This window comes from Lagopus muta, chromosome 4, assembly GCF_023343835.1.
Source record: "Lagopus muta isolate bLagMut1 chromosome 4, bLagMut1 primary, whole genome shotgun sequence".
In the NCBI taxonomy this organism is placed as follows: domain Eukaryota; kingdom Metazoa; phylum Chordata; class Aves; order Galliformes; family Phasianidae; genus Lagopus; species Lagopus muta.
The window spans coordinates 53972264-53992814 of record NC_064436.1 but is presented as its reverse complement, the minus strand read 5'-3'; the positions used below and the strand labels follow the sequence as shown (position 1 = coordinate 53992814).

The 20551-nt window shown below is 43.6% G+C and overlaps 1 protein-coding gene across 1 annotated transcript in view; it reads right to left on the bottom strand.

Moving 5' to 3' along the window:
• Positions 1–20023, bottom strand: part of PPARGC1A (PPARG coactivator 1 alpha) — a 345221-nt gene extending 325198 nt beyond the window's left edge. Inside the window, exon 1 of the mRNA XM_048942000.1 lies at positions 19816–20023. Within this exon, the coding sequence (XP_048797957.1) occupies positions 19816–19902 (87 nt within the window). The 5' untranslated portion in view covers positions 19903–20023. The remainder of the gene's footprint in view (positions 1–19815) is intronic.
• Between the last annotated feature and the right edge of the window lie 528 nt (positions 20024–20551).

Sequence of the window (20551 nt, the reverse complement as noted above, 5' to 3'; positions counted from 1 at the left end):
GAAACAAATACTCTCCTCACTTCTAACCAGTCAGGAGCTGTTCTACCAATTGGACAGAAATGACAGCAGCACTGCCACACAGCATTTCATCCACTCCTCTTCTATGTTCCTAAACTTATTTCAGTCCTTGAGTGTTTCTGAGAGGACCTGTCACATCTTTGTGTCTTTTATCCTTTGCTTTTCTAAGTCCCACTCCAAATTCTCTCTCCTAATTCTCTCTCCTATTGCTCACTTCAAAGACTACAGCATTTCCCTTTACTTCTGATGCTGCACTGGAGACTTTTTTTTTTCCTGTTGGGAGGACAGGATGCGAGCAATATAATAAACACCTAGCAACAAGTTGTGATTAGGTGATCTCCACCACCGAGCCACAAACTATGTACACAGATAGCATCTGCAGAAAGCACTTTCTGCCTTGCTACTTTGGTCTGTTTCCCTGTTTGCCTCATTTACAGTTATGCCTCACTCTACAGGATTCTGAAAGCGGCCTTATTTACAAGTGAGAGACCCAGGGCACCCTGTGAGCACCCCTCTGGGGGTTTGGCTGCCCAGGCTAAGGACCTACCTGGAAACAGCTGAGGGCTGTTACACTGTTAATTAACAATTTTCAATTGTTCTGCTGTGTGACACCCATCAATATGGTAATGCAATTTCATTCTCCTACTTGAAGGGTGACATGGCCCACAGAAAGCCAGCCGTAATGTAACCTTTACCCATTTCCTTCTTAAATCCTCTCTCTGTGTCCTCTCTTTTCTTATATCCTTCCACACACCACCATAGTGACTAACATAAACTAGTCCTGTGCAGGCTCCTGTTTTGCTATAGGTTACACAGTCGAGCATATTTGCAATGCAACAATCCAAGCATTGTGTAAGATACATTTCAGTATTTTCAAAAAAAAAAAAAAAAACACCACCATAATTCACTGGTTTCCATGTTTTTAATGCACTTCTCTCCACAGGGACAGCATGACTCACTCTCCCAGTGGGAAAATCATTCCTGCTGCTGGACACTAGCAGCAGTTCTGGCATCTAACACTAATAGCATTATCAATTTATGACTTTAGAAGCACTACCAGCATCCAGTAGTAGTGTCTCTAATGTTACAGATAGCCCGTTTGCCTGTTTTTTTCCACAAGGCCCTCTGTGTCTTTCCTTACATCCTTACTTATGTTTCATGAGGGCACTCGGCTTTAAAGCCATTAACACAGCTTTCAAGTCTCTCTTCAGCCACAGCTTCCACAGAAATAAACTAACACAGGAAACCTATTAATGGCCAACTCACCCCATAAATCCTCACCCCATGCCAATAGGCACAGTCACTTCTTTGAGCAGGGGGCTTAGCTGAGTCAGGGATGATAACACTGCACACCCTGCAGCATCCTACACAAATCACACACGTACCAGGCACTCTGCAAGGTCCTCCAGACTCGACTCTGTCCAAGCTGTGAGATGCCGAGGGGGGATTAAAAAAATAGAAAAGCTATGAGAAAAAGGAGAGACTTCAGAGCCCAGAACAACGGCATCAGCAGCACATCTGAGAAGCACGCTGCTCACTCATCTGCATCGTGAAGGAAGGGACAGAGCACCGCGATCCAACAGCCCCGCTGCTCCAGCCTCAGCGCCTGCAGGCACAGGGCCAGCCTCGACCCACATCTCCTCAGTCATCAGTCCCCAGGTGGAGGAGGAAGGAGATGGAAGCATCCTCCTTTGGGATGAAAGGCAAGAGGACACTTCACCAAGAGCTACATGGGGACAAAGGAAGCATTTCCTATGTGCCTACTACTACCTTTTGTAATGCGGCTTTGTAAGATAGAGGCATTCTTATGTCACTTCTCTCTTCTGCCCTTACACAAGAAGCCACAGCCATCAGGCTGAGCCAGGGAACTTTCAATCCCAAAAGATATTCCAACCAATAAGGGAAAAGCTTTGATTTAGAGTCTGGAAACCTTAAAAATGTCAATATTGCATTCAAACAACTCCACTACACAACTAAGACAAGAGAATGCAGAAGGGAGCCATCCTATCCACATCAACCATACCGATGCCTAACCAGCAAATCTGAAACTCATTACAACCTAAATGCTGGTTTTGCTAACTAAAACCACTTATTTTAACTCTCCAGTAATTGTAGTCTTTATTGGAAAATATGTTACTGAGACATCGTAATTACTGATGTGTTTACAAATATGTACAATAAATGCCTTCCTTGAAAACAAATATTTAGTAAAACGTTTAAGGAATAGGCAATAAAACCATTGCTCTCAAAAAGTCTTCATGTTCCATAAGCTGGTCAATAGTGTGTCCATGAAGTTCTATGATAGGTTGCACTTCAATTTTTGGATATATTTGTGAAAATTACTGATGAAAAAATTGCACTGGGAGTTGGGGCTGTTCAGTCTGGAGAAGGCTCTGGAGAGACCTGATAGTGACCTTTCAGTATCTAGAAGGGAGCTACGAGAAAGAAGGGGACAGACTCTTGAGCAGGAGCTGTTGTGACAGTCATCCAAGGGCAAGTGGTTTCAAACTAAAAGAAGGGAGATTTAGATAGGATGTAAGAAGAAAGGTTTTTAGGATAAGGATGGTGAAGCACTGGCACAGGTTGCCCTGAGAAGTGGGGGCTGCTCTGTTCCTGGAGCCACCCAAGGTCAGACCGGACAGGGCTCTGAGCAACCTGATCTAGCAGAGGTGTCCCTGCTCAGTGCAGGGGAATCAGACTAGATGGCCTTTAATGGTCTCCTCCAACTCAAATGATTCTATGATTTATGCTGCACCAGAATAAAAGTCATGCTGTAATAAAAATGCATGTTTCTGTATACATGTGAGAAGTAAAATACCTCACTGTTACAAAGTAGAATACCTCACTATTACAAAGGTAATGTTACACTTTTCTTAATGTAAAAACTTGACTTAAAAGAGAGACTATTAGTAATTAATGCCTAGCAAAACAAGGGCCTCTCAGTTACCTCAATAATATACTATCAAACATCAAATTTACTGAGATAAGTGGGTTTGAAAAAGTATTTTCAACATATTGGTTTAATTTTTAATTTCTACAGGTAAATGGAACCAACCTGCAGACACCTTAAAGAAACTTTCAGAAGGTACCACATCCCTTTGCAATGCAGACCAGGTCCTTAGCAATTTCACAGTGAGGTGAAAGGCACTAAAAAACAAATAAGCTGTGAAGATGTTTGTTGTCTGCCATTTTAAATTTGAAGGACAAAAGAGAAAAAAACAATCCATCCAGTTATTAAATCTATTTTGCAAAGCACTGGCCAATGAATTTGGTAGTTAGACAATAACTGAGAGTTTCTCAACACTTCCGTAAATATATACATGGAAAATGCTTATAAAGATAATACTTCCTATTTCTAACATTTTTTCCATTCAAAATAAACGAGGTTAGATATTCTCAGCTGATTTAAATAAAGAGACACAATGCAATATGTAAGAGTGCTTGCAGCTGGAGTCAATGGAGAAGACTGTTCAGGCAATGTGTAGTTCTGGTATTCCCAACAAAGTCTCCTGTGCCACTTTTCATATGTCACTGAAATTCTTTCTTACATATTCCTAAAGGGAAGAGACAATGAGGAAAGCAGGAGCAGGAGGAAGTGAAATCCTACAAATCCTGGAGTGCCCTTTCATTTTTTGAAGAAGGCATACAGACTGGTTCTGAAGTTCCTAAATAAAAATACTGGCCTGATTTCTGCCTGTAGAAGATTTGTTAACAGGGAAGCATGTCCATTGTCTAAATAACAAGGATTTCTTAAATATGTTCCTATCATTGAAAGTCGTAAGTCATTCCTTGCAGGAGCTATCACTAGAAGCCACCCGCATTGCAACTACTAGATGTATTAAGAGGGAAAAAGAGATGTGAAAGCACTAGCTACCTGGAAAGATTCTAAGTATTTTAAACTCCAACAGTTAATTAAGTTAATCCCATATGTTCACTTTGTAAATAAGATATAACGTTGAGAAATATGGAAGCGTGATATTTCTGGAATTAAAAAGGAACTGTACCACTGGCAGTGTCTGCCAAAGCACCTCAGAAAGGAACCGCAGCTCTGCGCAATACCAAATACACCTACCTATTTCAAAGGACTGCTCCGAAAGACACAGTGCAAAAGCATCAAAATATATATGGGAAAAGTGGGCAGACGTGAAACAACATCAGCATCCCATTCTGATGATGTGATAATGCATCAGATAAGGCGGGCAGAGAAAGGCTAACCATAAAAGGCTGAAACGTATTTGGCAGGCTAATGTTTCAGAAAAAGCGTGATATGATCCCAGTTTTAGGTTTAGTAAGTTTCAGCTACAGAAGGAGGTTCTCCATTTGTGAAGTGCATTCTGGAGATCAGATCAGCGGGCACAGGCCGAAGAAAACAGGAGTCCTAGCAAAAAGAATATGAGAGAACTAAACTAAGTCCATGATTTGCCAAGGGCAGAGAACACATCAACTTCAGTGATTCAGTGAGTCTCATGATGCCAGTAGAGTCTGTCACCATCCGGAAGTCAGATCCAGAACTATGTGACTTGTCTTCTCTTATTTCAATTTCTAACATTCTTGATCACAAAGAAAAATGAAAACGCAAAACTAACAGTTCAAAATCTAGAAAAGAATTACAAGAAATACTCTAATTCAAGACTAATGGAGGCTTTACGATTTCAGACAATTTGAATTTAAAGCTCCGGCACAGAACCACTGGTAATGGCTTACCCTTTTTCTGAACGCATCACGGCTGTTTCTGAAAACTTGACTAACAGAAAAAGAGAGCCAACGCTGAGGGATACACAAAAGAGCCAACCACCAATGAATCATCTGAAGGCATCCCCGATGCACATAATTACCATCCCATTAAGCAACAGTCATTGCAATTAAGTATTGTTTGGCTTAAATCAGTTACCTGGAATGTCTTCTGATCAGGCCTGTTCCAATTAAGTGGCACTTACTTATTACCCTAATCATGCTGTATCAGTTCAAAGCAGCATAGCACAGCTTCACCTTGAAAACAATCAGCCTAACATTTGGCAACCAAAAGCAATAGCCCTCGAGTTCCCAAATGAAAGAAAACAGGTATCTAAGCATAAAGCATTGCTATATTGTCTTCTCACATTTGCTTTTGTCTCTACAATTCTACTCACATAATTATTAAAGCTGCTACCAGTTGAAGAAGTTCTGTTTAAAAACAAAAGACAGATTAAATGCATACTAAATGCCACACGTTGTGCTACTCCCTAACAGGAAGATGCTAGGGAGAACATTAAACACCAAATCAGCAGGACAATGCTTAAATCTCTAATTACAATTTCATTTGTAAAAACTGAAATATCTGTCCTCCCACACAGCTGGCTGTGTGTGTCAGTTTTAAGCATGTTTTGCCATACTAACTTAACTGAGTTCAATGTTTCAGTACGCATACCTCTTCCGTTTCCAGTATTATTTTTTACTCATTCAAAACCAATAGACTTCACTAGAAAAATAACCACACTGCTTCTTACCTGTAACAATTTAATTAAGGCACATATAAAAATTTATTTAAGAATATGTTACACAGATGGCGTTTTTACTGCTTGGCAGTAAAATAACTGTAGTTTTCAGACAGACAAGCATATCTAAATAAATATCAAATTGTGCATAGCAACATGAATGTGTATTTCAGTTTTAAGTTGATGGATAGAAAGAAAAAGAAAGCAAACAACTGTTGTTGCTACCTCAGGCAATGAGAGTCCTAAACTTTTCAACCTGAACTTCAAGAGCCAACTTTTAAGTCCATTTTGACAGAGATTTCTTACGTCTTCTCCTAACAATATGAGTTCTGGAATTCCCCTCATTTCACATTCAGCTGCTACATCCCAGATTTACAAATACACATCTACTGTATACAAAGGGTGGTGCTGAAGAGAGCCACCCAACTCAGCCTTCCCCCTGCCCAAGCAGCAGACGATGCTGGTACACTGACATGCTTGCCTACTGCAGTAATCAATCTATAGGTAAGCTGAAGTGCACATCTCTCTGCTGCTTTTGTTATCTGAGCTCGTTCATTTAGAACTGTCTCAAATATTCCTACACAGCACTACGCATTTCCGGAGAGCTTACCTAAAGCCTTACTGAAAGGCACCTTGCTTCTCACACACACGTGCTTTCAGAAAATAAGACTCAGCACCTTTGACAAATGTTACCATAAGCCCTCTGGACTCAGCTCTAAATACAGTCATCACTTCCAGATCAGAACTCTCAGTGGCTGCTGACTGTTTACAGGGAATTATTTCAGGCTGTTTCATCTCGCAGATACCAGGATAGGCCTGTTCCAGCCTTCAGCTCCAGCTTGTAAAACCTGCAAGCAAAATACGCATCACCAGATTTCATTTTCTAGGAGAAAACATGGGCACTGAGGCTGCATAGCCTGCATGAAGTCCCTGCTCTATGGGCTGGGTAACAGACTGAGCATGCATGGCCCATTTAAAAAATACATATATATATGCATATATATATATTATATATATATATATGCAGCAGGTCTCCAAAGCTTCATCTGTAGTTAACAAACATGATAAGAAGACACCATTAAAAACAGACATCAATTACAGTCATCAGTTTTTGTGTGATTGGTAATACTTTCCGTAACACAGCCTAGCAAGGTTTCAGGAGCCAAGACTATTCGAAAGATTTATTTTTGCTTCATTTTTCCCAGTTCAAGCTAGTGCTGCATACATTTGGAGTTATTCATGCACTACCTAGAGAAAGAGGGAAGCACTGGGACGCTACTGAGGGGGCACACAGCAAGCTGGCTAAGTGGCACATACGTAACACATATCACACAGAAAGCCTTGCTCCCACACAATGCATCTATCATTGCCTCTTTGGTGCAGGCACTATAAGCATGTGAAAAGCCTGGAACAGTCTCAAAGATCCAAAGTTAATAAAAAATGCTCATTTATACACAGTGAATATGAAAACATAACTTTCCTGAGAGGAGCAGGAACTAAGTAATGTGCTGTTACATATGTGTGTAACTTAACTAGAGGACTGGCATCTCATCACTAAAAATATCCAGTAATTTTAACTCAAATATTTGATAAGACTACTTGTTCAGTAATTATGCATCTGCAGAAGACTTTCTGCAAGGCAGCTGATTTATTACAGCATGACTTTGAGATTTAAGTATTAAGAAGATGCTATATAAGAGCACATTAAGTGCATTAAAATGGGACTAAGAGATATTATGAGACACTCGTCGATGAGGAATTAGCACAGAGGAGAGATGTTTCTCCTGAGTTACAAGAAGGTGCTAGGCTTCATGTCACTCAACATATCAGAGATTTAAAGACACTAATGACAAAATCAGTGCACAGAAATCAGAGTGCAAAGAGTTACTCACATAGAAAAAGACTGGTTTAACAAAACATGCTTGAATATAATAAAGTACTAAGCTACAGAGTATTGAGCAGAAGAGCTACTGAATGTACAAAGTAAAAGACCATATCCTGCACAGTAACGTGGTAAAATGGCAAGGTTTGCACATCTCAGACTCAACTGAGCTTTCGTTAAGTAATCTGAATCTTGAACAGAGTGAAGATGCAGGTTAAGCATTAAGAGTTCTTCTCTTCAGTGCTGAGAGCACGGAAAAGAGCAATGCTGGAACATTATGCCATATTTGTGACAACCAACTTGCCTAAGGGGAAATAAAAAAAATTGGAAGGAAAATGGAAAAGTTACACAAATATACTCAAGGTCTGCAAACAACATCCTCCAGTCCAGTCTTGAAGAGGTCACTGATCAGCTTAGTAAAAAGACGACTCGGCGATGTCTTCAGTAAAACTAATTTTTGAGGTAGGAAAAAAACCAAAAAGATACCTTCCTACCTACCATCTCAAGTCACAGAGAGAATCTCTTCCTAGAAAGCGAATTCTGAACAACTCTACTGAAAAACAGAGCTCTGTAAAGAAAGCAAATAACGAGAATAATTAACCAGTGCAGTAAGCTTCAAAGCTCTACTTCCACAATTCTTGGTGCCTTCCTTCAAATAAATACCTAATGTCTGCAAAATTTTCTGCTCAAGTACAAGTCAAACACTGACCGCAGCTTCAATTCAAGACTGGATAAGTAATGGCTGCATCATCAGGTCTATCTCAGAGGCTAAACTGCAGCTTTACCAAATAGTACTATTCTCAAAACCAAACCTCCTCACTCCTCTCTACACATGCAAATGTGAAGCATGCAAATTACAAACAGTATCAGTACCTAAGATGATTCTTGAAAAGATGTCTTTAATTTGCCGTATATTTTACCACTGAGGACGAGACAACTGAAGAATTTATCACCTTAGCTACCTTGGTTATATCATTTCCCTCAGACAGTGTTATCTCCTTGTCTCCCACATAAGAGTCATGCTGTTATCAAAGTCTTTGTCACTAAACAATTATTTCCTTTTATGATTTCTTCTGGTTGGTCAAAGATAAGGGCTTACAATAAGCTCCATTACTGTGGCAACCAAGTAAGAGTAATACTAGAACAGACATAACTAAGCTGAAGTAATCAGCACCATTAATAACCTTTTGATTACTAATCAAATACAGATCTGATTTTTGTTTTCACTTTGCTTTACATCTTCTAAACTACAAAAGAATAAATATTCCTATAAAAAGGTTTCCTCTATATCCTAGTCCTTTTGTTGTCTTGCTTTTTGTCCTATACTTCATGATTTTCCGCAACAAAAAAAGTCTTCCATTAAAAAGAATCCTTAAAAAAAAAAACAAAAAAAAACACCATTTTCTCTGGTGGCAAGATCTAATTAAATATTATAGTATGAAATTTCAGGCTTTTTTTAATTTTAAATCTAAGAGTATTCCTGAAGACAGAAAGACAAAAATCACATATACTGATTTCTCCTTTAGAAACAAACAGCATAACTTGAGACAGCTGCTGGGACAAATACAGTCCATGGAATTAATATCTGGAAAAAATATATTCAAAAATAAGAATATAATGTGGTAAGGTCTTAGAAACTTCGGCTGCAAGTAACACTGCCACATCAGTTCTTCATTCTGAGCAACTGCTAATCCATAGGCATTCTGGTTACATGGCAGCTAAAAACCCTTTACAGAAAAATCTGAAATCACTGTTCAGCTTGCTGTGATTTTGGAAGAGGAGAAGTACATGATTTCCTCGTTCCTGCAAAACCCGGGCGCACAGCACACTCTTCTGAACATGCAGTGCTTTCCTCCTGGACCCTCTCAGAGGGAAGGCATCCAAAGCACCACGTATGAAACGCCCTGTGAATTGCAGGACAACGAACTCAGAGCAGAATATGGGTTGGATGGTTTCACAGATACATGTTTGCAACCTCCACGAGTATTTTATGATTTATAATAAACTCTCCATCATCTTTCCAAATACACAATTCTGCCATCAAAAAAAATTCAGATTACAAGACTGTGTAAACAGTCTTTTTGTTTATTTGTCTGTACTGCAAGCTTATAGTTGCAGTTGTCCTAAAGTAGTTGAATGCTGCTCAGAGTTCATAGCTCACTGGAGGCTCACTGACTACTCCAGAGACACTTCTGTACATCCAGGTCTTTGCTGTGCAATGCATCATGCAGCCCTACTATATGCACGTTGCTCCTCTTCAACAAACAGCTCTCCATTTTGTAAGACACTTACTTGCAAGAGTAACAAAAATTGAGTTGCTGCCAGTTCTAGTTTCATCCTTCACCATTTACTTCATGTAACAATCAAAAGTAAAGAAGAAATCACAAAGCTGAATTCTCTCGTACAGAAAGTCCCCTTTTTCACACCAACTGTGTTGTGCCTACCAGCAGATGGAAAAATAGGCAAACATCAACTATAAAGGGACAAATCACCACGCTAAACACAAAAGGGAAAAGAATGTCTGAAAAATGAGCAGGGTTTTTCAGAGAAGTTTTCACCTAGAGAATTCCTTTCAATAAAGACAACAGCCAAAGATGAATAAAAACTGAATGAGACATGAGAAGTATTTGCCCATGCAGATTTGGAAAGACTGTGATCTGCCTCATAAAATGTTTGAACAACCACATTAATATACAGTATGCACTAAGATAATCTACTGATTTTTATTTGCCAGTTTTATATTAACATCAACAACTGTTCATTTAGATACCAAGTATTTCTTATGTCTCAAGATGTAACAAGGCAACCAACAATTTTCCATGATATGACCAAAATTCTCCTTACAATGATGTACTTCATGCTAATAAAACCTTTTTCTAAATGCATCCTCTTAGCCCAAAGAAAACTAAAAAATTAAAATAGAAAAGGAGCGATTCATAAACCTCCCCTCGTAACTTTTCTTCTCCAAAAAAGCCGCACATCTGTTTTCACAGCTGGAAATAATTCAACCATTGGTAACCAGAGAAAAGCTTCAGCATGTTAAAATGCTCTAGCCAGAAACTGGCGGTCCAGCAAAGACAGATACAATGCCAGCACAATCTGAGCAGCTGTTAGGACAACCTTTATTTATACTGAAAGGGCACAAGACATCCTGACGCTATTGCTGCTAGAACAGCACATCTTAGCAGAAACACCCCGCTGGCTGGAATCGGGCAGTGCAAGAGAACAACGCGCATGTTACCCATCAAGCAGATTATGGCTCTCTGAGAACAGCAATGCACAATCATTCACTCTCTACCCACTTTTCTACAGCAGACTCCACAAGGCTCAAGCTTCTGAAAAAATCCTTTGTAAATAATTTTTAATACAACTGTTATCATCAGTGTCAGAAAAAAAATCAATTAACGACGCTGCCCTAACTCTTTAGAAAAATAGGATTTAGATAAATAGAAAAAGATTATGTCAGTTCTTTTACAGTATTATTTTTATTCTGGAAGTGACATCAAAGAGCCACAAGCCTCTCCCCTTTTTTTTCCCCTTCTTCTGGCTTAGACATCACACAAGGAAAAAAGTACTCCCTTCCCTGTTCCTTGCTGGAGCATCCAAGCCTCTGCCTGCTGTTATCATTTCCTACCCTCGAATATGAATTATTTTAATCCTCCAGCAATTAACAGTCTCTTGGATGAAAATAAAGAAGGCTAGAAGTGCAACCTCACTTTTGTTTTCCTCCTTTATTTGGTCAGTAGTTCATTTACTCATTGCTGTAAACAACTTAAGCACTGAAGTGTGTGTGTGTCCTACTTATTATTTTTTTTATTTTAAATACCTTTGCATGTTTTCAACTTTTTTTGTTTGTTTGCTTGTTTTTTAAATCTTGCTTACACTCCAGAAGGAGTTTCCTGTCCTTAAGCATCTTTCATGCTCAGATTTCTGTCACTGAACAAAATCTCACGTTTTAATGCACTACTACTCATTCCATTACAAGATCTTCCTAGGAAAGGAAAAGGAATCATCTTTTATTTGCAAATCCATTTAATAAAGAAAGAAACTGAACTGGCATTAAACAGTACTATAAACATTGCTGGGTTTCCTTGATCTCTTCATTGCTTTCTTGTTCCCACTGCTATAATTACCATCAATACTTCTAATGTACTGCAAGTACACTAAGTGCTTAACAAACAAGAGGGAAGCAAGGCTTTCTGACCTGAAGATATAGCTGTCTAAGCCCCAGTCCAACACACCACACACATTTTAAGCAGTTCTTTGGACTACAAGCATTTACTGTTGAGAAATCAAGTGGTCTTCTGGGTCAAGGCCTAAGCAAACTATGAGCATATAGAGGTGGCAGGCAGATACGGTGAGAAGCTTCATGAATAAAAAGTCAAAGTCCAGCAGGTACTTCAAGTCATGTGCAATCTGACTCTTAAGGAGAAAAAAATAGAAAGGAAGAAAGAAAGAAAGAAATGGTTGAAGTGGGCTGTATAGCTGGAGTGAGGTTTTACAATCCAAATACACCTCTGAGATTGTAAACTATTGGGTCCAGGGGCCCTGTGACAACAGGGTGTATTTTTGGAGCCACGCACACATTTCTAAAACCAAGTACCAGCAGCCCCTCAGGAATGACTGCTACAATAGATGCCCATTCCAAGCTTCAGCAAGACTAAAAGCCACACTGCAAATACACAGTCATATCCTAACATTCCCATCCTTCCCAGTCCAAGGGAGCGTTTGGGAGGGGGAGGAGGGGTGGGGAAGAGTTTTGGTAAAAACTTCCCATCAGCATTCTGGTCTCAGAAAAAGGCTTTAATGCTGAACACAGTATCCTGAACTGCAAGTTACATTAGTTCCATTTTATCAGCCTTTTTTTTCCTCCATAATTGCTTTACCTATAATGTTTTAGAGTGAAGAAAAAGACCTGTATAGTCTTTTTTTTTTTCTTCTAACTATTAAAAGGATAAAAAAAACTATTGTTTATCTGGCCTACAGACTAAAGAATGCAGCAGAGTGATGACTGGTTTTTCCTCAGCTTGTTCCATAGCTGTCCATGCACAAAATAAATCTACTCATTTTTAATGATTAGATAATAATGGCATTCAAAAGAGAAAAGCTTAAGTAATCTTCTCTACTGGTTCACCATCTCTCAGTAAAAGGGTGAAGCGTGGGGATGGCAAAAACTGAAAAACAAAAACAAAAAAAAGCAGTGCTGCTGAGAATCAACCCAGACAACCACGAAATCTGGCATCATTTATGAACAGAAAGAGTCCTCATAGCGTAGGAAACATGGAAAAGCTAAATTACCTGAAGGCCTTAAAAAGGATCAACAGGAAGTCGCAACATCTGAAGCATTAAACACTGCAAAATATGGACTTTGAATTGTGCATATTTTTTTAAGTAGTTGCAAGATGAGGAGTGGCTGAGAAAAGTCAATACAGGGCGATCAACCAGGGGGTATACGGCATACAAGATGGTATTACCAAGGAACATTTTGGAAAAAATGCTGGTGAACCCAAGTAGAAATGCGATGTGCTTTGCTGACTACTGCAGTGTCTCCTTCGTACTGCTCTTATTCCTTCCCACAGCCAGGACCCAGACCATCAGTCCCAAAGCAGCAGAAAAACCTCACCTCACCTTCGGTAGGCTTAGGATGCCACTTCAAACACACAGTCTTCCCTTCTCTCTGCTACAATTTGAATCTCAATCTTTTCATCCCAGAATGCTGTAAAGCAATTTCTACATCACCAGTGCCATCTGTGGCCCAGTCTCCCCTTCTGGAAGATTCATACAGGTGAACACCTACGATGAAATCTTGGAACAAAGACTAGAGAAGCGATCTGCAGTTTTAAAAGTGCAGATATTTTGTGGCGTGTATTTTGTGAGTGGGACACTTAAACCCTCTATAAACAATTACTAAATTGTCAATGGAATTCAATAAATGTTGTTTTAAAAAAAACTAATTATTTGTTACAATAACCAGCTACTATTGCCATTTTGTATCTGAAGGTTTGTAAACTACTTCCATTTGAGAAGTAATTGATTCCATTTTTATCATTTGCTCAAGTTTATGTGGTTGTTCACATCCAAAGAGATGATAACATCTATTTGCAGCAAATTATACATTATAATTCCTCATTCAAAAGCTGTAATGGAAAACAAAATGCTAATTTATGCTGTAAACGGAAGTACAGAATCATAATCACTCATTGTTAACATTAGGAACTAAATTGCTCTTGCAAATAATAAAATGGGTTAAAAATGTGGAGGGCTTTTGTGAGCCAAAGTACCAGTGCCACTTACTCGCTCATGTGTTATATTACAAGCAATCAAATGAACCTTTTCTCTCCATGCCAACACAAACTACCCCTTTTTGAGGGAAAGAATAATGGCCTTGTGATTGCGAGGTAAGGATGCATGTCGGGCGCCCATCCTACCCTTGAGCTCCTCAGCTAGCTTCCCAAACATGGGCCTTCCTGTGCTCCCAGTGAGGTAAGCTGCACCGTGCCCAGGGACTGCCCACACCAGCAAGCAATGCAGAATCACGAGCAGCCCAACAGCTGCTGCAGAGGAGGCAACATGGACACTGTGCTTCACATCACACACCTGAGAGCGAGGTTTGCTTATCTTAGCAACGGCCCCATCTCACCAGTTTAACATTCATTTTGTACGTCAAACAGCGTTAGAAGTGCTCCCTGGAGTACAACTCCCAGTTCAGTTCTATCCAAAAGGAATTCCACTCATCTACTGACAGACCCATCCATAACGTAACCCAAGGCACTGCAGTCAGGATGTGCAGGTTGCAGCACGCTCCTGCTCCCGAGTGAGGGGCTGGTGTCAGCACATCTCTTGCACTGCAGATCCCCAGGAGCTCGCTCAATTTCTCCTCCCAGATTAGGACCACCATGTCACAGATGCTATATCCAGACCACGAGCCACTCCGTTATTAATCTCTTTTCAGCTGAATTTTACCTTTGGAGCAGACACGGTAACTGCCATTTGTAGAGAACACAGAGCCTAAGGCAAAAAAATGTTGTGGAAGTATTGGCTTTCCTTCCTTTTTAGCAATTTTACAGTCCTATAGGTTTCAAACGTACAAGAAGATTTGCTCACACAGCAAACAGACACATCAGAGGAAATAAAAAACCACCAGCACATTAGGACTGTGCACCTGCTCTTCCACATTTCATTAAGTCTCTACACCTAAACGGACGTCAGGTTCTCTCCTCTGTGCATCCGTTGTGCTGGTATCCCTCAGTGATACCTTCTGGTCATAGCGAGACAAACTGGATTGCAAGCATCCACATTGCCTCAGGAAAAACACACTAAAAAAGCCATTAACTTTTGGTAAGTCAGGTCAGATGATTATAATCTAAATGATAAATGCCAGATAATAGGTTCAAAAACGTGTATATTTTTAAATAAGCTGCCATTTGTCAACAAGCCTCTCCCAGCTTACATTATACAGCTCAAATCCCAGCAAAACAGTTTGCTTGCCAGCTTTTCTTCAGATACTAGTATTAGGAAATACAATTATGTTATCAAAAAAAAAAAAAAAAGAAAGAAAGAAAGAAAATTGCTTTTTAGGTGACCAAAAGAAAGTTCCCCTGCTTCATGCAGTAAATCATTTTACTGTTGCCCTTTTATATTTAATACCCTTCTGCAGTCCACATTTATCTCTACACTAGCAAAGTGTACTCATTGATTTCCTATGGTCTCTCTGGAAGAAGGTTCTGCTTCCCTGATGATGAGTACAAAGGGTGGATGACCCCGTTCTCATTCCAATGCAAACCCTGCACTTTTACATTTCTGCTTAGACCACATGAACATCTGACCAGCTCAGAACTCCCTGCCCTCTTCCTACAGAATATGTTGCCAGAACTACTGACATTTTCTCCCCCATGGAACTATTTTTCAGAATCCTGTCTTATGAATATAGCACTAAAATGCATTTGTTCATCACAGACATAACTGTACCTCAAGATTTACACCTGAGTTTTTCTTCTGAAGGAAAACAAAAAAAAAAAAAAAAGAAAAAGCCTAAAAAAATCATCTTGCCCATATGTTGCATGTTATTTTGCTCCACTGCACCACTATTTACCTGTTTTTGTTCTCAGGCAAAAGAGAATTACCTGCACCCAGTTCAAACTGTGCTTTCCTGCCAGGTAAGACAGCCATCAGAACGTACTGTTTGTACATCCAGATTGCAGATGGTTTTATTAAGCAACAACCAGAACAACAACACAGGAAGCGGACAGAAGACGTGTTCTGAAATCTGCTCTCTGAAATGCTATGCAGTGGTGATCCCAATCTTTGCAAATACACAGCACCATTCATCACTGATTGACATGTTTTAATATTCATGTACCGAATGACAGATTCATGCATTACCCTCTGACAGAAATAAGTTTTAATTTTTTAAGTTTGTTTTATTTTTTATTATTGTTATTATCGGCACCTGAGTTATTTAAGCCCAAACTAGCTTCTTTCTCAGTATCCCATTGCTTACCCTTTGTTGAGAAGCTCAGTCCCTTCAGTTTCACTTTCATTTTCCCTGTGTCCCATTTCCCCACCCTGTGCACCAGCACACATCGCCCCCTGGATACAAAGTCAGGGAAAATTTCAAACCCAGGAATAACTTTTTAATCGCCAAGTCTGCTCTGTGAATACTGAACCAGCAAAGAAAGAGCAGCAGTACTAACTTAGTTCTGAGTCTTTGGAATTTGCAGAAACGTTGCACGTTGCCCTAAAATACAGCTGAAATGGAGTGACTGTTTTATTCTGCTGTCTTTCAAAGCCAAACAAAATACAGCAATGGGAGTCTTCTCCCATTTAAGGTCTACAAAAATCTGAGCCAGTTGTGCAATCTCATTCAACATCCAAATGTGTATATGCACGCTATATGTCACGTAAGTGCAGTGTACTAGCACAAACACATATTTTTTCACACCTGCACAAACTCCCAGTTCTGTTATCCGAAGAAAAAAAATAATAATCCAGAAATTGTAAACAAAAATATGTCCAAAAGTCTCATTGGTTATAGGCCAAAACTGACATGGAACCACTTGACTTTCTCTAGTTAGAAGATGAAAATGTGTACGAGCAACGTACATTGAGAAAGCATCCCCAAAAATAGTGGCTGAATGCTCTAATCCCATTGGGGTGCTTCTGTTTTCAGGCATGGAAAGACAAAAAGATAAGCCACAAAGCCAGCTCTCACATTCATCCTTCACCAGCTTACCTACAAAACACATTCCATACAGTGTATCACACAAAGCACAGCCCCTTCTGAGGACGCAGCACGGAGCGATGGTGCCAGCTAACAAGCCCTCCGTGCACAGGGCAGGGAAAGCTCTGAAATACTGCCACTCATTCGGTAGCACGCTCTCATTTTACTTCTATACTGCAGGGATTTTCTTGAGGCCGAATTAAAATAAGCATCCAGATTTATGCCTTAGTCACACAATTTCATTCCTCAACAATTACATTTCAAATGATTCTCAAGCGCTTCCCAACCATATAGATTCAGTAATACAACAGCGTAGACAGTTCTGGACTGGAGAGTGAAAAATAATTAATACAAATATGCTGTCAGTTCAGCAAGGAAAGATAGGTCGTGCCCAAGAATATAACTACTGCTATTCCGAGGCCAAACACCCCCCTCTACAGTGCTTAGAAATATCTGTCCCTATGACCGCTAATGAAGAGACAGACAGGGAGAGATTTTCAGCGAGTCAGAAGCCAGACTCCTGAAGTTGGGGGTGAACAAATACAAAACAAAGAGCAAGAAGTAGCATCTCTATTGACAGCCTAAACTGCAGATCACAGGATGATTCAATAGGAAATCTGCTGGACATTCCTTCGGCTCAGGTTTACACAGGTTGGCAAAGACAACGCAGGCAGAGCTGTGCCACCACAATTCAGCTCTCAGGATTTACATCTGTGAGTTTGCCTAGCCTGGAATCTATCACGTTGGTTATGTGCCTCCACCAAAATAGCCATAAAAAAGATACCACGCTTGAGGGTCTCAGCTAACGCTTATGGAATTTTCTCCAGAAATGTAAAGAGGTCATATTTGTAACTATTAGAGAGCCTGATTTTCCAGAAGACTATCTCAGAAATTGATTCAATACAGACTTCATCAAGCTTCTAGACACAATTTTTCTCATGCAAGCTTCTCTGTGATGCGCTTTTGAATTTAATATGCAAATGGGGAAAGTTCCTTCCAAGGACATTACCAACAAATCACTCACGTAGCGTTGTGCTTAAAAATGAGCTGCAATAATGCATCAAAATATACCAGTTGGAACTGATCGCTGAACCCTGCAGAACTGTGGAGCCAACATCCCGCCTGCTTTCAGAGCCGTCGGATGCCGTGCGATGCTTCTGGAAGAAATCTCTGCTCTCTCTAACCTTACGGGTTCTGTTATTAAGTCCTGCTCTGATTTCTTGTCCTCTCATTAAAGCACACCCTGAGACACCAGGAAAAGACCCTGTGTAAGCGATGGCCGGACTGCTGTCACACAAAGGATCCTTCTACCTTGTACTACGTGTTGAGAGCGCATCGTATCGATCTAGGAATAAAACCTATTTTTCCAGTAGTCAACCCACCTCATCTCAGCACTTTGTTTCAAAGTTTCTCCGTTTGCTGTTTTGTTTTAAAAGGAGTATACGAAACAAATTCTACTCCGGCAACATTGCTATATTTAGCAAGAAGAAACGGTTTGCAAGCTTTTTTCTTTTTGGATGCAGCTCAGGTAAAACAAACAAACGTGAACATGGCTGACTGTCAGCTTTAAGCCAAGCCTGCCTTCGTAAGTGTTAAAACTTGGGAGGAAATCTATTTGCAGCAAAATCTCACATTCATTTTGATTTCATATTCAGACTAACATGTGCTGCTAATCCTCAGCTGGTGAGTCTGACTGATGTAAATGCGAGCGTAATATGGGAAGGATGAAAATAGAAAGGAGCCTTGAGCACCAGAAAGAATATGTGCCTTAAAAATCCTTCTCATCTTCATCCCGAAAGTGGCGCGAGCTCCTCCGCTCCCGTGTAACGATCACACCTCCTCCTTCTGAACTCCTCTCCTAATCATGCATATTTAATTCAACTTTGTCTATGTATCCTACGGTGTACACAGCCCTTCTATAAATAGACCCTTCGCATCCCAGATCACCTCCCCGCCTTCCCCTCAGTCACAGCTCAGCGCCGGCACTCAGATCGAGCCGCGCCGGGTCTGCCGGCACTTCTCTGCCTTTCACTGTGCCACGGGCTCGCTCTCCCACAAGGACCCAAGGAGCCTCCTAACAACGCCACGCTCCTACGGAACTGTGTTTCGCTACGGAACGAAACTAACTTTAGACGAGGGAACTGGTTTAAACCTGATTTTATTGTCTGCGTTCCCAACCGTTTCCCTCCTCCGGTGGCTTCAAAGGAGCTCGGTGTGACGCCTCCTTTGTAGCGGCGCAGCCCCCCCGTCCCCGCCGCTCGCATTACCGCGGTACCGGGGCGCGCACCGCCCGCCCGCCCGGCACAGCCCAACTCCTCCGGGCACGGCCCAACTCCCGGGGCCGGGCGGGCAGCGCGGGCACCCGGCGGCCGTCACGGAGCCCCGGCGGCCGCGCCCCGCAAACCGCCCGTCACAACTTCGCGGGGCTCCGGCGGGCGGCGAGGCGCCGCGTTACGTGCCACGAGGCGGCTGCGCGCCCGCCGCCCGCGCCGAAAGCGGCACCGGGAGCCCCGCCGGCTGCCGGCGGAGCGGCGCGCTCCTCGCGGCCCGCTCGCGGAGGCGGGAACGGCAGCGCGCTGCCTCAGCGCCGGCCGCGCGGCGTAACCCGCGGCGGCTCGTTGGGGCACCGCGCCTCCCGGAGAGCGGGGCCGCGCGGCTCTCCCAAGCCCGGCAGAGGGAAGCGGAGCCCCGGCCCCGCGCCGCCGCCCCGTCCACTCAACTTTTCCGCTCGCTCCCCCCCACCCCGCCGGTGCCGGGACCCCTCCGCGCGCGGCGCGGCGCTGTAGACTTGCACCGAGCGAGCGCCGGGGGCAGCAGACCACGGCGGCTGTTTAATTACCGCTGCTCCGAAGCCGCCCGGCACGGCTCGCTGCCCCTCGGGCGCGGCGCCCGGCCCTCCCCCCCGCCGCCCGGCCCGGCGCGTGCCCCGCGCTGCACAGTCATCAAAGTTCGGTGCGCGGGGACGAGGCGGGAGCGCCCGGCAGCGGAGCGGCGGCAGCGCCCAACTCCTTCGTCCGGCCCGAAAGGAGCCCCGGGAGGGCACCCGCGGCCGCGCGGACAAGAAGGGGGCCCCTCGCCCCGCAGCTCGGCGAGGAGTTCCCCCGCTCGCCCGAGCCGCGCCGGGCAGCGCGGCTCTCCCCATCCTGTGGGGCCGCCGGGCACGCGTGGCACAAAACGGGGCTGCTCCCAACCGCCCGCCGCGAGCCGAGCGCTCGGCTCACCTGGTTGTAGGAGGTCTCCCAGGAGGCGGTGTAGTTGTAAAAGAAGGAGGAGAAGAACGCGTCTTCCGACAGCCCGCAGCCGGCCATCCTCCGGGCGCACCGCTCGCCGGGCGGGCACGCAGCAGCCGGTGCACGCGAACTCTCGCCGCCTCTTCGCGCGGTCGCCGGTGCCGGTGCTGCCGCCGCGGAGCGCGCTTCGCCCTGGCGGCAGCCGGGGGACGGGAGCGGACGGGAGCGGGAGGCGGCGAACGCGGCCGGAGGAGCCGAGGGCAGCGCCGGGTGTGCGTGTGTGTGTGCGTGTGTGTGTGCGCGGCAGTGTAGAAGCACTGAGCGCCGCGTCACGTGTGCGCGCTCGCTCCGCCGCCGCCGCCGCCGGGCGCGGGCTGCGCTACGGCCGCCGGCACCGCGCCGCGCAGCCCCGCCATCCCCTCCGCCCGCCTTCCGCGGCGGCGCCGGCAGCGAGGGGCGCCGGTGGGACCCGCGGCCGCACCGCGGCGGCCGAGCAGCGGGCAAGTGGCGCCGCGCCTCCCCCGCGCCGCGCGGCGCCGCCCGGCCTCCCGCCGCGGCCCGCCCCCCCCCTGCCCCGCCCCCGAAAAGTTGGGGCCCCGCGGCCCGGCCCACGCCTCGCTCTGCCCCGAGGCATCCCTTCGGCCGGCGGCTCCCGAGCGCGGGGATCGCTTTTGGTTTTTATTTCGCACGGCGGAGCGCTGCCCGCAGCTGCGGGGCGTCCCGCGGG